This window comes from Pithys albifrons, chromosome 3, assembly GCF_047495875.1.
Source record: "Pithys albifrons albifrons isolate INPA30051 chromosome 3, PitAlb_v1, whole genome shotgun sequence".
NCBI lineage: Eukaryota > Metazoa > Chordata > Aves > Passeriformes > Thamnophilidae > Pithys > Pithys albifrons.
Genome location: NC_092460.1, coordinates 37,498,897 through 37,515,254, shown reverse-complemented (window position 1 = coordinate 37,515,254; position 16,358 = coordinate 37,498,897). Strand labels below are relative to the sequence as shown.

At 40.1% G+C, this 16,358-nt stretch overlaps 1 protein-coding gene across 12 annotated transcripts in view; it reads left to right on the top strand.

Moving 5' to 3' along the window:
• Positions 1-16,358, top strand: part of CALD1 (caldesmon 1) — a 211,703-nt gene that overhangs the window by 152,712 nt on the left and 42,633 nt on the right. Inside the window, exon 1 of one of the 12 annotated variants that reach the window (XM_071551407.1) lies at positions 4,939-4,985. The exons of 10 other annotated variants lie outside the window; for them this stretch is intronic. In XM_071551407.1, the coding sequence (XP_071407508.1) occupies positions 4,954-4,985 (32 nt within the window). In that variant the 5' untranslated portion in view covers positions 4,939-4,953. Of the gene's footprint in view, positions 1-4,938; positions 4,986-5,008; positions 5,152-16,358 lie in introns of those variants that run through there. One more of the 12 variants, XM_071551406.1, reaches the window with a different exon arrangement.

The window sequence follows — 16,358 nt, the reverse complement described above, 5'->3', positions numbered from 1 at the left end:
AGGTATCAGATAGGAATGAGTGCTTCACGGGCTCCATATGAGCTTTATCTGGAACTACATTTATTCCAAGTGTTTATAATTTCAGACTTCAGGCTTTTGCATTTTGATGTACAGGCTTGTGTTCCCAATACCGCAGAACTTGCCTAGGCGAATGGTTCTATTGTCTGCTAAGGCATTTCCTACATGATAATGTGTCAATGTGAGCATGCAAATTCTGTTTGTGTGTGACTCCATGATTTGCACATGCATATACCCAAGCCTACATATTTCAATTTGAGTATGTATTTTAGTACATATACCCACATACACAGCTGGGTATATATTATTCACAGGTTCCATTGAACATGTTAAAATTTTTGAAACTGCTGCTGTTTATAGGCATCCAGGTAGTTGTAACTATAGGTTACACTTAAAGAATAAAGGGAGGAATAGATATCATAACCATAGGATGTGTTCTTAGTATTGAACCTTGTAAGCGTGTGGAAAGATTTACCACTGTGAAATGGCAAAGTCTCCATTACTTGAGATATTTACAACTAGACTTGAAAAATCAGTACTCAAGGGATTTTCTTCAAGACTCTTATGCACGAGTTGCCAGACTTTACCTACTCCATATGATTTAATACACAGTGTTGTTCCTCTGTGAAATGAATTCCCTGCTCACATACCCGCGTCCTACAGTGAAATCTCATACAATGGTGAATGAAATGCTTTTTGCCCTGTGAGATGCATCCACTGAGTTCCCTGCGGTGACCTGTATTGGGACATTTCAGAACAGACCTTAAAAAACCCAAGTTTGTCTACTCTGTGAGAACATGAAAGAGACTGTGTTATCTTTCATTTTTTCCAGGGACAGAACAGTTAAAAATATTGTTCAAACAAGGAGCAGATGTTAATGTCATTATAATGGATTTTCATAAAAAAAACAGAGTTCTGTTTCTCTTGCAGAATTCCAGTAGCTTTGAAAAGTTCTCTAGAAGTCTGTGTACTTATTTCAGATTAATGGCACAGAGGAGAGGTGCTGCAGTATGGTCTCTGAAACCAATCACATGTATTTCTGTAAGTTTTAAGACTGCCTCAACAAAGAGCAGATTTGGACTAACAAAGAACTAAAGAAACATGCAAGTATTTCAATAACAGGAGTACACTGAGCAGCATAGCAAATTCTCTGTTGACAAACAGGTACAGAAAAGATTAGGATTTCCATGGAAAGGCATGGTCTGGATGGTGCATATGCCTTGGCCAGGTTCTAAATGTAACTATCATCTCAAAAGAGAAAGGATTCATGGGCTATTTTGATCAGCTCACTAAAAACTCTGCCTTGTCTGCAGGAATGGTCAAAGTAAAAATAACAAATGAAATGTTAAGTGGCTCTCTGGATGACCTCTGGACATTCCTACTGCTTATATGAGCAGGCATTGTAACCTTTCACTACTTTTAGAAAGCTCTCACATCTCTTTCCTCCTTCTCATTTTGCTGCTTTTAATGTTAAGAAGCTAGGACTGGCCCCTGTAGTTCCCTTCATTGCTGCAATAGATGACTCCACACTAGAGCCATTTGACTTGACTTCATTAGTATGAATGACACTTCTCAAATGCTCTAGTTTAGTTACTGTTTGTTTACTCTAGTTTTTTTCTCTTTCTAGTGTCTTCCTTAGGGGTTTTGCTGTCCTAGATCTCTGAAGCATCAGAACATACAAGGAAAGCAGGTTTAAACTGCAGCCCCATTGGTTTTCCATGCTTTACATGCCCATGTGAATTTTTGAAATTATCTAGAAGGTGCTTCCTGCTCCATATGTAAGATCTTCACCTCAGGACCACAGTATACTGGAAGTATCTGACTCAGTTAAGTTACTGAAGTAAACAGCAAACATTTGGCTTCCAAATAATAAAGGGATTAAGTGCAAGGATTTATAACTCACTCAGATTGTCCTCACACTTCTTTTTAAAGGAGTTGTAAGCATGGTAAAATCTTGTCTGTGTCAGCTTCTTTCACGGCAACCAGTTTTGCATTGCTGTAAACTTAGGGAGCTGCTGGAACTGCACCCAACTGAATGTGAATGCTTGGCATTGCATGGGTTGGCCTTGGCTGAGCCCTCCTTCGTGTTGCAAACTGAATCATCAAATGTCCATGTAGCTCTTGTTAAAACAGTGATTTGTCTTGGCTGAATGGGTTTTTTTTTTTACTTAAATGATGGACATAGCTCAAAGGACAGCTGACTGTGATGCCTCCTGGGCACTCACCAGAGCACCCACTATGCTGCTCATGTGGGTTAGCTCTGGTCCAGTTGGCAGCATGCTCGTTGCCTGTATGCAGTGGATTAACGTCCATGTGTCCAGAGTGCCTCTCTGATCTTGCAGCTTTGCAAGTGATAAATCATGGTTGTCTGTATGGGAAAAAAATTGATAATCAAGACTAGTGTTGACAAATTGAAAATTAATTTTTAGGAAATCAACTTACAAAGCATTTTGAACAGGTGTTGACAAGAATGCCTGTCCCATATGACACTACAGTCAGCTGGACAGAGGAGGCTGATATTGTTTTGAAGTGGAGTTTTCTCATTTAATTATCTTCAGTTTCATTTGCAGGCAAAAATGGCAAAGTCTTGAGGATAGATTTGCATGGCCAGTGTTGCTTCTTGGTCAATTACTAGGCAAATGGAATCTATTCTCAGTAGTGCTGTAGAGGGCAAGAAGATGCAATTTGTTGTTAGAAGTCTTGAAATAAAAACAGGCTGACCATGTGAATTGTTTCATCTGGAGTGAAGTTCTTCTCCAGACTATTATAATTCAAAACATTATTTTGAAAAGTGAAGAGGGAGAAATTTGGATTCTTGTGATTGTCGTAAGTGGGATATTTTTAAATGATTCTGGAGTTTACTACAAGTGCAAGAGACTTCTCCTGTTCCCAATGACCCAACAAATAGGTCAGATTTGCCATCTAGAGGCAAGCATGACAGTGGGGGCAGATTTTCTAAAAATCTGGAACTGTTCTTTGAACATGTAGAGTGTAATGTTTTAGAAGATAGTCAATTTGCTTTTATTTTTATTCTGAGTGGAAACAGCTTTGTTGGTGAGCACTGTGGTACCCTAACTATTCCAGGATATATTGAAAAGAGTGTAGAACTCAATCAACTGGGAAAAAAAGTTTCCATGACAGAGACCTGTATTTGAAATCTGTAGGGCTGCCTTGGAACCCACCTCATAGTTTCTTAAACATTAAGTCTTACATCTGGCATCTGATCAAAATGTATGTTTTGGAAGAGCAGTGACGTGATCTCTGTTTAACTAATGCTCTTCTGGAGGGAAAATTCTGACTCTGTAATTCTCCAGTAGTAGAAATATTTTTTTCCAGGAAGAGTAAATGTGACTCCCTTCTCATCAGCATTTTTAAGACTATGCAATTACACTGCCTTACATGTTCACTTTCCTTTGAGGTCGGAGTGAAAAAAACAGAGATGACCTAGCTACTGCATCCTCATCTCATTTGCAGATCTCTCTGCAATTACAGAAGTGGAATTCATGTTTTCCTTCCTTTGCAAGCAGCACTATTGGTCTTTCTTTCCTCCAGACCAGAATTCCAGTGTATTTTATACACTAAAAGATGAGAGTTTTAATGTACTTTAGAACAAAGAGCTGAGTTCGCAGAAGGTACACATGAAGAAATAGCAGCTTCTTGAGGTACTGCAGACCTGTTTCTTTGAGCAAAATAACCCCAAACCCGAGCTTGTACATGCTTTCATGGGTATCATTCATGGGTATCTATAAAGCACAGAATTGTTACCTTTTCACAAAAATCTATCTCTATCTCCCTGAAACTGTAGAGAGAGATTTTAGGAAGAAAAAAATGTAGTTATTGACTATAGGATTTAAGCAGAACGTAAATTAATATGAGTGTCCTGAAAAAAGTGCAGCCGTTTATTTCTTGAAAGCTCTGAGAAATAAAAGGCAAGGCTGATACAGCCTCCATGACTTAGTGCAGAGGATTGCCTGGGTGCTCACTCCAAGGTAAGAGTGCCACCTACTGAACCTACACGTTCCTCCCCACAGACGAGCAAGCTTGCTTAGAGATTTCCCTTCGGAGTACTAATCCATCCACACCCACTCTTATAATTTATGAGGTTTAATAAGATCAGAGCCTGGGGTGGAATGGCTGCAGGACTTCACAGTAAGTGGTTTCAGTTTGCTCACATTTGTGGACTTAAAGAGATATGGAACTCAAGCGTGTGAAATCCTGGTAACTGATGGTGCCTCCTTTTGAATCACTGTTAGCGTTTCTATTTCCTGCTTCATTCACAGGATTAGATGGAAGAACATTGAGGACAGTCTGTTAGGTGGGATTTAACTCCAGCCCTGTTTTTAATCCTTTTGTTAAACACAAGATGGTCTTACTTTGACTGCGGCTGATTTGCAGGTACTTCCTGCCTCCTTGGATTTGTCCTGATTTGGCAATCCCCTTCAGTCTTTGAACTATCTGACCCAGCTTGACCTTTCACAAGTTAGATTGGATGCAAAATGCTTAGACAATGATTTACCATCAAAAGGGAGGATTGTTCCTTGGACCGTTATTTTATATCTGGGTCCTCTCATCTCTTGGCAGTTTGTAATGTAACTTTTCCTTGAAGCAAATACTTGCAAAGGTACCTCTGTGCAATGCTGAGGCTGCTTGGTGCTTAGACAAGCTGGCTAACAGAAGCACTTTTTGTGAAAGCTAAACAGGGAACAAGCGTTTGTCAGTCAACTTGAGCAGCTGAGAAATCTGCAGGAATTTCTGTATCTGGGGGCCCAGGCTTAGAAAAGAGGATCTATTAGAGAGAATACAGTAAAACAAGTAATAATCATATGACCACAGAACAAAGGGGGGTGAAGGGAGGGGAGGAGGATACAAGATGGATAATGAGCTTGACAATAGGCAAATACAGAGTGTCATCACAGGAGCTACAGGACCAACCAAATGGTTAACCTGTGGGGTGGAAAGAGCATCCAGTGAGTCTCACATGCCTGAAAGGATAATGGCATTTTTATTATCTCATTCCACGCCCTGATCATCGTCCATTTGCTCCCTGGAGCTGCCAGGAATTTGCACTGATTCATACGCTGCAGACATGATCAGCAGATCGTACTGCAGGCAGAACTTGTCAAGCCTTTCCAAGTGAGTTGTCAATTAATTATGATATTTAGCCTTTTGGTGTTGTATAGGAAGTGCTGAGGGGTGGCAATGGATAAGGGAAACAGAATGGTGTAACATTTGGGAAGCTGGTTGAATTGGAGAATAAGCATTGGATGCAGACTGGGGTCTTTTGCTTCTTTTTTTTGCCACATTGTGCTCTATCATCTAAAGGAAAATTATTTGCTTTTATGCATTTCTCTTACCTGAATTGCAGCATTTAAATTGCTTTTTTTAGTGGTAGAAGAATATGGTGGAAGCACTGGTTGCTAAGTGGAGTTCTCTTAGCTGGAAGTTTGCAGAAGTTTCATGGTTTGTGTGAAAGCTTTGCATAACTCAGATTGCTTAAGTCACTGAGTAAATAAAGTCCTCATAGCACATTCATCCCTGAATGTGGGAGGGAAGCCAGAGAAGAAAATCAATTAGTCTATGTAATATTGCTAACAAAATAATCTGCTTTATTTGTTTCCTGTATTGTTTTTTTTTTGCCTGCTTTAGATGTTGAAGGGTGGGAAACAGGACACTACTATGCAGCAGTGTCTAAAATGCAGTGATTTATATCAAGGTTTGATTTGAAGGTTGGGAGAATTTTTGAAAAACAGCTGGGTTTTCTGGGTGCCTGGCTTTTAGAGTTTCCACCATGAAATCCTGTGCTCTTGTAGGGAAAGGGAGCTCGTGGATTTTCTAAACTCAGCCCTTCCAAGGAGCCCCTTCCAGAAATCTGAAAGGTGATTTCAGAAGTTGGGAAATAAATAATAATTTAACTCAGAGTGTGTCAAGTAGATTTTGTGTGTGTCTGTGTGTCTGTGTGTGTGTGTTGCTCTGAAGTGAAATACAGCCACAATAGCCAGCCCTCCCTTACTGATGCGTGGGAATGGGGAGTAGCTGTGGTGGAGAACTAATGTCTCTGCAACGAGCGCAAGAGGAAAGCAAGGGAGGGAAAGGTCGAAGTGGGTGAGATTTGGACACTGTAGTGATGATATAAGTGGTGAAAACCTTGACTCTTGATAACTACTGCAGGGAGTACAGTGATCCAAGCTGAAGCCTCTGAGGTAGCCTTTGGACTCTTTCTCTGGTCTGCATTGGGGCTGGTTTACTTAGATGTCAGGGTCTGGTTATTTTGCTTCAAATACTAGAGACCACGAGATATCCTTGCTGACAGTTCTTCTCCTCCATTCTCTTTTGGGCAAGTGAGGGAATTAGCAGTGTGCTAGCTTTAAATCTGACGTATCTCTGATGCATTGGGTTAGTACTCGGAGAAATGCTCTAGCTCGTGTGCGTTGTAATACCCACAACTATGTTATATGAAGTGAGTTCACTGAAATCAGTGAAATTATATCTGAGTGAAAACAATCCTTTTCTATTGAAATGTAATTAGCTACTGTTGTTTTCCTGTATCTTGGGAGATTTGGGTCCTATAGCAGCTTTGAACAAGAGCAGACTCACCTTGACAATGAGACATGGGTTTTCTTTTGTCAAGACTCACAGCAGCATGCTTGGGGAAGAAAAGCAAAGCTCTTTTTGGCAAGGACTCTAAAGAGAAATCAAATGTGTGGCCAAAACTTGGTAACTGATTTATTCTCTTTTAACAAACATCTCTGTGACCTCAGGCCAAAAGAGGGAAGACACCTTTAGCATTACCCCCAAAGGCTTCTTCAAAGCATTGCTCAGAGAAATACATGATGAAATACTGCCCTTCCCAGGATGAAGCATAACGTAATCATTCCAAGTGCTTCTGTCATCTCAGGAGACTGCAGTGGAAAAGAAAAGAAGTACTTAAAATCCTTATAAGTTAACTCTCTGGAGTCTCTCCAGGGGAAAGGATGAGGCTGCTTTTGCATTATTTTGAATTTGGTACAGTGTAATGGTTAACCTCTTGCAAATGTCCTCTAATGGCCCCTTTCTATGATCATTTGAACTGCATTGTTTAATGATATTTTCTATGTTTTCAATGTACTTGTAGCATTTGTAGAAAATTTTGTAATTGCTAAATTACTGAATATAATCCTGTTAGAATTTGATACACTAGAAATTAAAAGCAGAAGCTCTCCTCATAGTCAGAAATCATTCTGGTTGGCCTAAAAATATAAAATCTGTTTAATAAATGCATAGGAATTGACTTGGCTAGCTTTGCTGGACAATAAAGTGTTTACTGTGCAAGTTCATAGGGAAAGCAGAAGCCATCTTTGCCAACAGGTAAGATGTCTTCTTCCACCAAATTATAACTTATGTTTAAACTTCACAGTTTGGTTGTTGGAAGCTCACTTTTTCACAGCATTTTCTTCATATTGTAGCTTATTTTTTCTGTTTCATGGCTGGATTTTCAAGACTGATAATCAGCTAGTTTTGTGAGGCGAAGAGAGGGGTTTAAGGAGGACACTTCTCCACAGGCAGCAGTAATGTTAGTGACACTATGTTACCTGGTTAATTCTGCTCCAAAAATTGGAGCCATTAATTTTCACTTGAGGCCATCTCTTTCCTTCTTTCTGGCCTTCTCTGTTGGCCATGCTCTTCATTTCTGTTCACCAGTGGGCAATGGCTTGAATCCTTAGCTTCTGAAAGCCTTTTTACATTACTGAGGTAAAATAGGAGGGACATAATGTAACTGAAGACCAGATGCTCTTGGATGTTAGCTTGTAGTGAGGCTAATTGTCTCTGTTCTAAAACCTAAGAATCCCAGTCAGTTTCTGAAAGTGGCTCTTCCCCAGTAGTGACAAGTCTACCATGGTGAAAGAAATAGGCACTTATTTTACAATATTCTGTTTGTGAGCTTCAGTGTTTGTATCCAACGGTTGGAATGGTCCTTTTGATGAAAATATGCTTATGTGTGCCTGGCCTGACATATTTATTTGAACCACTGTAGTAGCAACACTCTATCTGCATAAACATTTCACCACCTGAATGAAATACATATTGCTAGGTTTAGGAACTTTCCTCACAATGGATCAGAAGAAATTTACTGGAAGAACTGAAACATTTTTGAGTATCTTTGGTGGAAGAAACATTAGGCAGAGACAGGACAAGTATATAAGGAAACATCTGATGTTTTGCAGGCTTCTTGCCTCAGTGAAAGATGATTTTCTTTTTTCAGCATCAGCCAAGCATTGGGTCAGGAGCACAAAGCTGGAGTAATCTGTGTAGAGTTTGGGGCACCCACCTGAGCCTTAAGTCATGACTGTGAGAAGCACACATCTAAGGTTTTGTCAGAGAATAAGTGACTGGGGAGTTTCATGAAAACTCTGAGTTCAATTTTCCACCCTGTTCAAGCCTTGATTCAAGCCAGGAACTTGAAGCTCTATGAATTCAATTGGTAAATTGAGTAAAACCAAGAAAATTTAGGGAAGTTTTGGGCAGAACTGTTTCAAAGTAGTTTGGAACAGAACTGGTTATGAGTTCATGTCAGGTTTCTGAAATTAGTTTTGTCTGAATGAAAACAACAGGAAATATTTTTCTAATTAATTTTTGTTTACACATTCTAAATAAGAAATTATGGAGCTGCACCTTTGCAATATTTTTTTAACTAAAACATTCTGACCTTTTTTGAATCTTTTGATTCAAATTGACCTATCTTTTAAAGAAAAAAATAAAAGAAAAAACCTACATGAAGGATTTGCTTTGTATTTTTCAAGCTGAATTAAAATAAAACAGCCCTGAACATTTTTCATAGCACTTCATTCTGTCAAGGGTTTTTGCTTCTGCTTCAACAAATCTATAAAATTCATTGTTAGAGCAAATCTTAAATCCAGATAGCTCCTCCACATCCTCACTGTTGACATAGGTGTTCAACTTGTGCCAGATAGGGGTGGTAGAACTTCATCCTGCCTTTTCTTGCCTAACCTTCACCCTGTTCCCAATCCAGCGTAAAACAAGAAGAGTAAAAAAAATCAGGGAAATTCTCTGGTGATTATTTTTTGCCATCTTTGTTCTTCTGTTCAAACATAAAGCTGATAGTAAACTAGACAATCAAATGTTTAGAAATCCAACCAAGAAAAACACTTTCCTCTGTTGTGGAAATAATTGGAACATGGAGACTCAAGTCACTGTAAATTTTGTCTCCTTCTGTATTTCATTTTTAAAAAGAAGACATTAAAAAAACTCCAACTTTCTTTGCATTATTTTCATATACTGACATTTGATTTATATTTTGTGATGTGTAAGCTCTTAAGTGTAGTAAAAAAGTCCCCTTGACTTCAGTAAGGCAGCTTACATTTGGAAGTAGTTTCAGGGACAAGTTTGTAATTACATATCTGTGTAATGTTAGCCTTCATATATTTATCCATTCCAATTTTAATTCTCCATTGCATAAAATCTATGATCAAATTTTGGAGGCCAAACTAAGCTGATGTTGTCCTTTTTAACTTAGGACTCAGCCCTTTTATTCTGCTTCTATCCTTTCCTTTTAGTAGTTCCTTTCTTTTTGTGCTGATGTGCAGCACATATTGTTAAAGCCCCTTATTAAAGCCAAAATTTCACAGCATGAAGACTGTCCTAATATGGGAAAAAAACCCTAGCCTTCTTTTGGTGAGGCAAAAGAATCAGTCAGCAGATAATTTTTTTGCTGATTGAGAAGGATAAGGTGTGGTTTGGCAGGTATCACATTGGTTTGGCATTTGCTGATGTTTCCTCTTTTCTGCAGTTCAAAGCCTTTGTAGAGTTGACTGTCAGGGAAGGCTTCCCCCACACCCCTCTATGTCTTTCCCTGCCCTTTTGCTTCACTTTTTCACAAATGTTCAGCACTGCTGTGAAATCTCACTGTAACACTCAAACTGAATGTGGTAATGAGCATTTTTGCAAGTCTAATAGTGCCATACTGTAGTCACCTTTTTGGGGAACAGCAACCACATGGAAATACAGTTTTCCATGTGGGTTGTTCTACATCTAAAGTATTTAAACAGTCTGTGAAGTTGTGAGAAAAATCGCGCTTTAGTCCAAGGTGTTACAATTTCTCTCTTCTCAAAAACCCATTATCGAAGCAAAATTCTAGGTACAAGGTTTAGTTGATGCTTTAAATTGCTCATCTGATTTTCTTTCCAATTATTTTGAATGCACATATTACATTCCAGAGATGAGAAGCACATCCCAGGCTTAAGCTCAGGCTTCAGATCTGAAGTCAGTGTAGTTTCATGGCTTTTAAAATGAGTTATGATGAACAAAGTTTCTAGTGAGGGCAGAAGCTGGTATTTCAGGTTTATTTTTTCTCAATCACTGTTCCTTGGTAACTGCAATACAAAGCCAAGTATTGGCTCTGCATAAATTCACATTGTGCTGCACCAGGAAACCAAAAGTGATGTGAAGTCACTGTCCCCTTTCCACTCAGTGTTCTGGTGTAGTTCTTTGTAGGAGGAATAGTGGTTAACCTAGTCACTAAATACCCAGTTTTCTCTGTTGCTTGATTATTTTCTTCTGAGTATTGTAAGTTTGCTTGCGTCACTTGTGAAGCAATTTTTCCTCTTCCTGCTCTTGCTGCTGCTCCTTCTTGGTCACAAGCACCCCCAAGATTTCCAGAACTTATAGGATCTTGTACTCCAACTGACAATGTGCAACAGTGAAATGGGGCCTGGTGCTGAGCTGCATCAGGTCTCAGCCCAGGATGGTTGAGATGTCATAGACATCATCGGCATCAGCTGGAACAGGCTCTTTTCCAGAGCCCTCTTTGGGCTACAATCTATATTCTCCATTCCAGAGGGTTCAAACCCGTGGTACTCAGGATTACCAGCAGGTTTTATGACTTCAGGCCAGGGCAGACTATTTCAAGGCAGAGGCATGTCCCCCTCCCTCTCTTCCTTCCAGCTGTAACCAGTAAAGAAAACTCCCTGAGTTACCACACTGACAGATCCCACTGACTCTGCCCTGCCTTTACTGAAGTCCCAAGGCACCATCAATCCCTCCCAGGCTGAGAAAACTGACTGGGGCTCAAAGTGAGCTCCACCTCTCAGCCCACTGTATTCCTAATTCCAGGGAAAATCCTCCCGTTTATATTTTCCTAGCAAAATACCCCAAAGATACCCAAAAAGAGCTTCCCTTTGTATCCCACCCTTCATTGTTAGGAGCTGGCTTCTCAAAGGTCACTGGGGGAATTCTCGAACATATGCCAGCAGTAGAATTCCTGCAGGATGAAGCTTCTTGCTTCGGAGTCCTAGGTGTTCCAGGGTGCTGGATTTTGAGTTTCCATCTTTCGGTGCCAAAACTCTTGCCTTAAGTGAGACTGCAGCAAACAGGACTCCAGCTAACTTTGTGTATGATAAGATAAAAAGGTTCCTTTAATTTGCTGGCCTAGGACCTTCAGGAATACATGTTGACGATTGTGTGTGCCTGAACTCTGGCTTCATGGCTTTCATAATAATGTCCATGTGGTAGTTTTATCTAGGCCTCAGATTGGCAGGCTTGGAGAATCTATGTGGATTGGGAGAGACAGCTATCGCCTGACTGGGTAACCAAAGAAATATTTCATACCAGATGACGCAAACCTGAGATATGAATACAGGAGTGGGAAGTATTCACTCAGTTCCATCATGGCCGAAGTAAAGGCAGGACAGGCTGCAGCTGTCCTGCTGAAGTGAGCCTTGCTGTGCCTGCCACTACTTGCATTTTGTTTGAATTCAGGGAAGTAGAAACATTTTGTTGTTGCAATTTCTATTCCTTGCTGAGTGTCTTTTAAGGTGCTTATAGATCTAAAGTGATAGAATCTGTTTTCAGTGGTGAGTGGGGAGTTATATGGCTGGTAAAAAGCTGTCCACATGTTGAAGCAAAGAGCCCAGAACAGAGCCAAGAACAGCAGGGAAGCTGCCCTGTCTCCAGCCAGGAGGAGGAGGAGAACAACTGAGTCTACTGGACATTGCTGAACCAGAGGGGTGGCCAAGGCCTTACCTCTACACTGACTTGTGGATGACACCCCATGCCCTCTGAAGGTGGCTGGACCAATAGAAAAAGACTAATTAGAAGCATGGAGAGGCCCATGTGGGCTGTTGATGTGTTGCAGGACACTACCACTTGAGTAGAATCTGTGGAGATTCATCATGTGGATGCTCATGTGTCCAAAGGCTGAGCTAATGAGGAACATCACACCTGAACTAGCATAAGGGAGAGTCATTCCTGGCTCGATGGGCCCAAGATGCCATGGGCCAGGCCGAGGAGTGGATTTAACCATGGACGCTATTTCTAAGGTTATCCACAATTGTGAAACATGTGCTTGCTGTTGTGAAAACCCCTGAGAAGGGGATGGAGACCCCAGTGTGGGGATAGTGACCCCTGAGAAGGTGATAGTAATTCCTGAAAAGGGGATAGTGACCCCAGTGTGGGGATAGTGACCCTAATGAGGGTATGGTGACCCCTGAGAAGGGGATGGGATAATCCCAATGTGTGCCTCAAGGACATTTATTCTTAAAAAGACAAAGTAACTTGCTTTCTAAGTTCTGTATTGCAAGACATGAACCATCAGATGAAGAAGACCTGAGATAAACTAGTGTTAGTGTTCAATGATGAATGATGAATAATCCGTCATAATGGACTATTGCCTACAACATGGAAGGGTAGAAGACAGCTCTGAAAAGAACAAAGACTGTTTAAGCGCAGGAATACGTAGATTCAAGATATGAGCGACGTAATATGGTATGGAATAAGGGGTAGAATGTTATGAGTTTAGCTAGGTAGGCCTAAATTTAGGCTTTACATAACAGACTAGGCCTGAGACTGTCAGCTGACTTGAACTAGGCTGAGCTAGCTGACAGCTAACTTCTAACCAATAGTATTACATTCCATACCACATTACGACATCATCTTAAAAAGAGTAAAAGCTGGTGTGGGGATAGTTTGGTCAGTTCCTTCATAGCTGTTGTCCCAGCAGGACACACCGTGCCATCCCAGGAGGGACAGGAAGCCCTGGCCCAGAGCACTGGTTTACCATCATGTTATCTTAGGGAAGTAAAATGTTTGTTCTATGTATTCTTTCTGCTTAAGTCTGTCTTTCTGGGGATTGAGTTCTGTAGAGTGATTTATGGTTAGACTAGTGGGATTTGTGTTTACTGGGGAGTAGGAAGTTATTTCTTGTTATTTCTAACTTGTGTGTGTTACATTGTAGTTACTCTTAATTTTCTCTTTTCTATATAAATATATATAGTTAGTTTAAGCATAAACCTAGTTTGAAGTTTTTTTTTTCCTTTCTCCCTTTTCTCAGCCAGAGGGGGAGAAGCTGACTCTATATTGGGTAGTTGGCATTTTGCCAGCTCAACCCAAGACAGTCCATCATTCATGTTCACCCATCGCTCAGTCTTGCCCCATCCCATCTCTGGCACACTCCATCAGGAATTGAGTCTGGGGGAGTTTTGGGACCTACTCTTCATCACTCTTTATTTTCCTCATAGCATGCAGGGGTATTTAGAAGCCTTCCAGCGTTCTGGGTTTTGAGGTCACTTTGTCCATGTGGTGCAGGCCTTTAGATGTTATTCAGCCTCCTGCCTTGAAATGAAGTCTAAATAGCTAAATGAATTTTGAGGGATTGATATGGGGTAGGGTTAGTATGCATAAATATTAGACTTAAGCTAGTAGGAATACTAATACACTAAAATCTACATTTCACTACAATTACTATTACTTCTAAAATCTATAAAAATTAAAAAATCAAAACCCCCTGAGTCATCACATCCACAAATTATGTGTACCATCATCACACACTGACATGGTCATGGAGGAATCTTTCTAGTCTCTTCGTTCATTTTCAGGTTGTTCCTGGTCCAGCTCCTGTGAGCTACAGCGGCATTTTCCATTGCTATGTGTTGTCTTTTATTTTTCCTTTTCAGCTCTCTCTTGGTACCATTTTACATGATTATTTTGCAAAGTCCAGGTGAAATGTTCCAACCGTCCTGTATTCTCTCGCATACCAATTTCTTTAAAAGCAGCACCTCGTTTTTGAACTACTTTGTGTATTTTGTGTAACATTTGTCTTTCCTCTGAGAAGCATGAGATTTTTAGGATTGTGCCTCTCCCACAAGAGAGAAATCACTGGCACACACTCTGGATGTGTAAGATGGTGTTGTGCATCATGGCCTGGAGCAGGAGTGGTCACAGACATCATGTCAGCAGTTTTCTTCTATAGGATTTCAAGAAGCCTCAAAGCCTAATTAGCAGAGGCTACATCTGTTTCCAAAACCAGCTAACCTTTACTTTAGTAAGAAAGATTAAGTCTGAGGACTAATTTTCTGCTAGTTCCACTGTTAAATTTGCCATAAAGGGTATAACAAAGCAGTTTTGTAGTTCTCTGCAAATGTAGCTTTTACTCAAGTTAAAAAAACTCTCATGTTGCTGTAGCAATTCTTTCTTGGGATTCCCACCACTCCTTACCTTATATGGCTGTGAAAGCTTCCCACTGACTGCCTGCACATTACTGATAATTTGCAGCCCATCCACTTGAGAACAAATATTCCTGTCTTGTGCATATCTGAGAGCTTCATTTAGTCCTTTGTCATTTTGAGATAACCTTGGGGTTAATTCCTCTACTTGATTTCCTGGATTCTACTCTCTCTTTCAAACTCACTCAACATCCTGTGAAGTGATTAGGTAGGAACAGTGTTGCCCATCGGGTCCTATGTTTATTGCCCCTGAACTTAGGAAGGGAAATGCTCTAAACATAGGAAAAGATGTTTGTTTCCACTACATTCTGTAGGTCCTCTTTGTTTCTCGTAGTGTTCTGCCCTGGCAATCATACCAGTGTGGGTTTTTTCCCTCTAAAGGACATAGTTATTGTTTTCACAAGATTATAGAAAGCAGAGATTTTGCTGTTTAGGGCCTTGTCCCTCATTTTTGGTCCCTTCTAGCACTTTCCAAGATGCATGATATCATTTCACTGAGAACTTGAGTCCTGAAAAAGCTGATAGTATTGCAAGGGTAGGCAGTAGGGAGAACTTAAGGCACAGGGCTCACAGGTGTGGAGGAAGAATATAAAGATACCCATTAAAATGCCATTTGGTGAAGAGTGGCAGGGACTTCCTGGAACGTGAGAAGAAATTGGAGAAGGAACTGAAAAAAGTTCAGGGGAGCTGAAATAAAGGAGTTTAAAAGTTTCCTCTGTAATGTCATAAAGCAGGTTGTGGAACCTTACCTGAAACTTCCCCAATCTTTGTTAAATTTGTAGGAGTAAGCAAACTTGAGACAAATGTCTGGAAAAACTGTTTGTATATGTTTATAGCTATGCACTAACACTGACAGTCTGTCTCATACTCATCTTGAGCTAGCAGAAGCACACGTAAGTAGATCCAAGAGTGACTCATTGGCAGAGGATTGCCAGTGTTTGAGTTATGCCTGTGTTTGCATTAGACCAATTGGTCTTATAATACCTTATTTATATAGGTAATGTTTATTGTGCTGGCCACTGGATCACACAAATGCATGATAGTTTTCACTGAACATTCCTGTGTGTTTGTCAGATGAGAACTGGAGCACAAGGAAGTTTAAGCATCTCATAAACCTGTAGCAGAAGAGGGGCTAAGTGAAGTCTTCAAAGTCCCACATTTATCAACTTAACTGTCAGCATGTCAGCTTAAGTTAAAAGTAGTTTTAACTTATTTTTCCAATTTAGAGTATTGCTGATCCTTAGACCCTTTTATTACCTCATGGCTGCTAAAGCTATCTTCTTCAGGGAGTTGATTACCATATTTTTGCTTACTCAGTAATCTCAGTCAATTGAATTGTGGTAACTCATTGGACCGTGCTCTTTGTGAGTGGGAATTTGGACTGAATTATGCTTAGCCTAATTCTTTATTGTGCCAAATATTATTCAAATTATTATTGTGCCAAATCCTTGCTTTCCAAACATTGTATTTTCACATAAGTATATTAGATGTAGATTTGCTATCCCATGCTTGGTTTTTGGTCCCTTCCAGTACCTTTCAGAATGCATAACATAAACCCAGAGAGAACTTTCATAAAAGGATATATTGAATTGTATCTCCCTTGCAATGGTCTTAGTGAGCGTATATGAATAGTTAGTGTGGATTGCTGGGAAGAGGATACTTGGATGAACAGTGGCATGTTTGGATCAAGTCTAAGATCTGTACTCGGGTTTTGTTTGCTGTGCTGTTACAATGGCTGTATTTCAAACTTCCAGCTGTTTAATTTGCACAGTGCTATTAAATGATGTCTGCAAATCATCATAACATTAGTGTGCTCTTCAAAGTGCTGTACATGACCTTGCATATCTG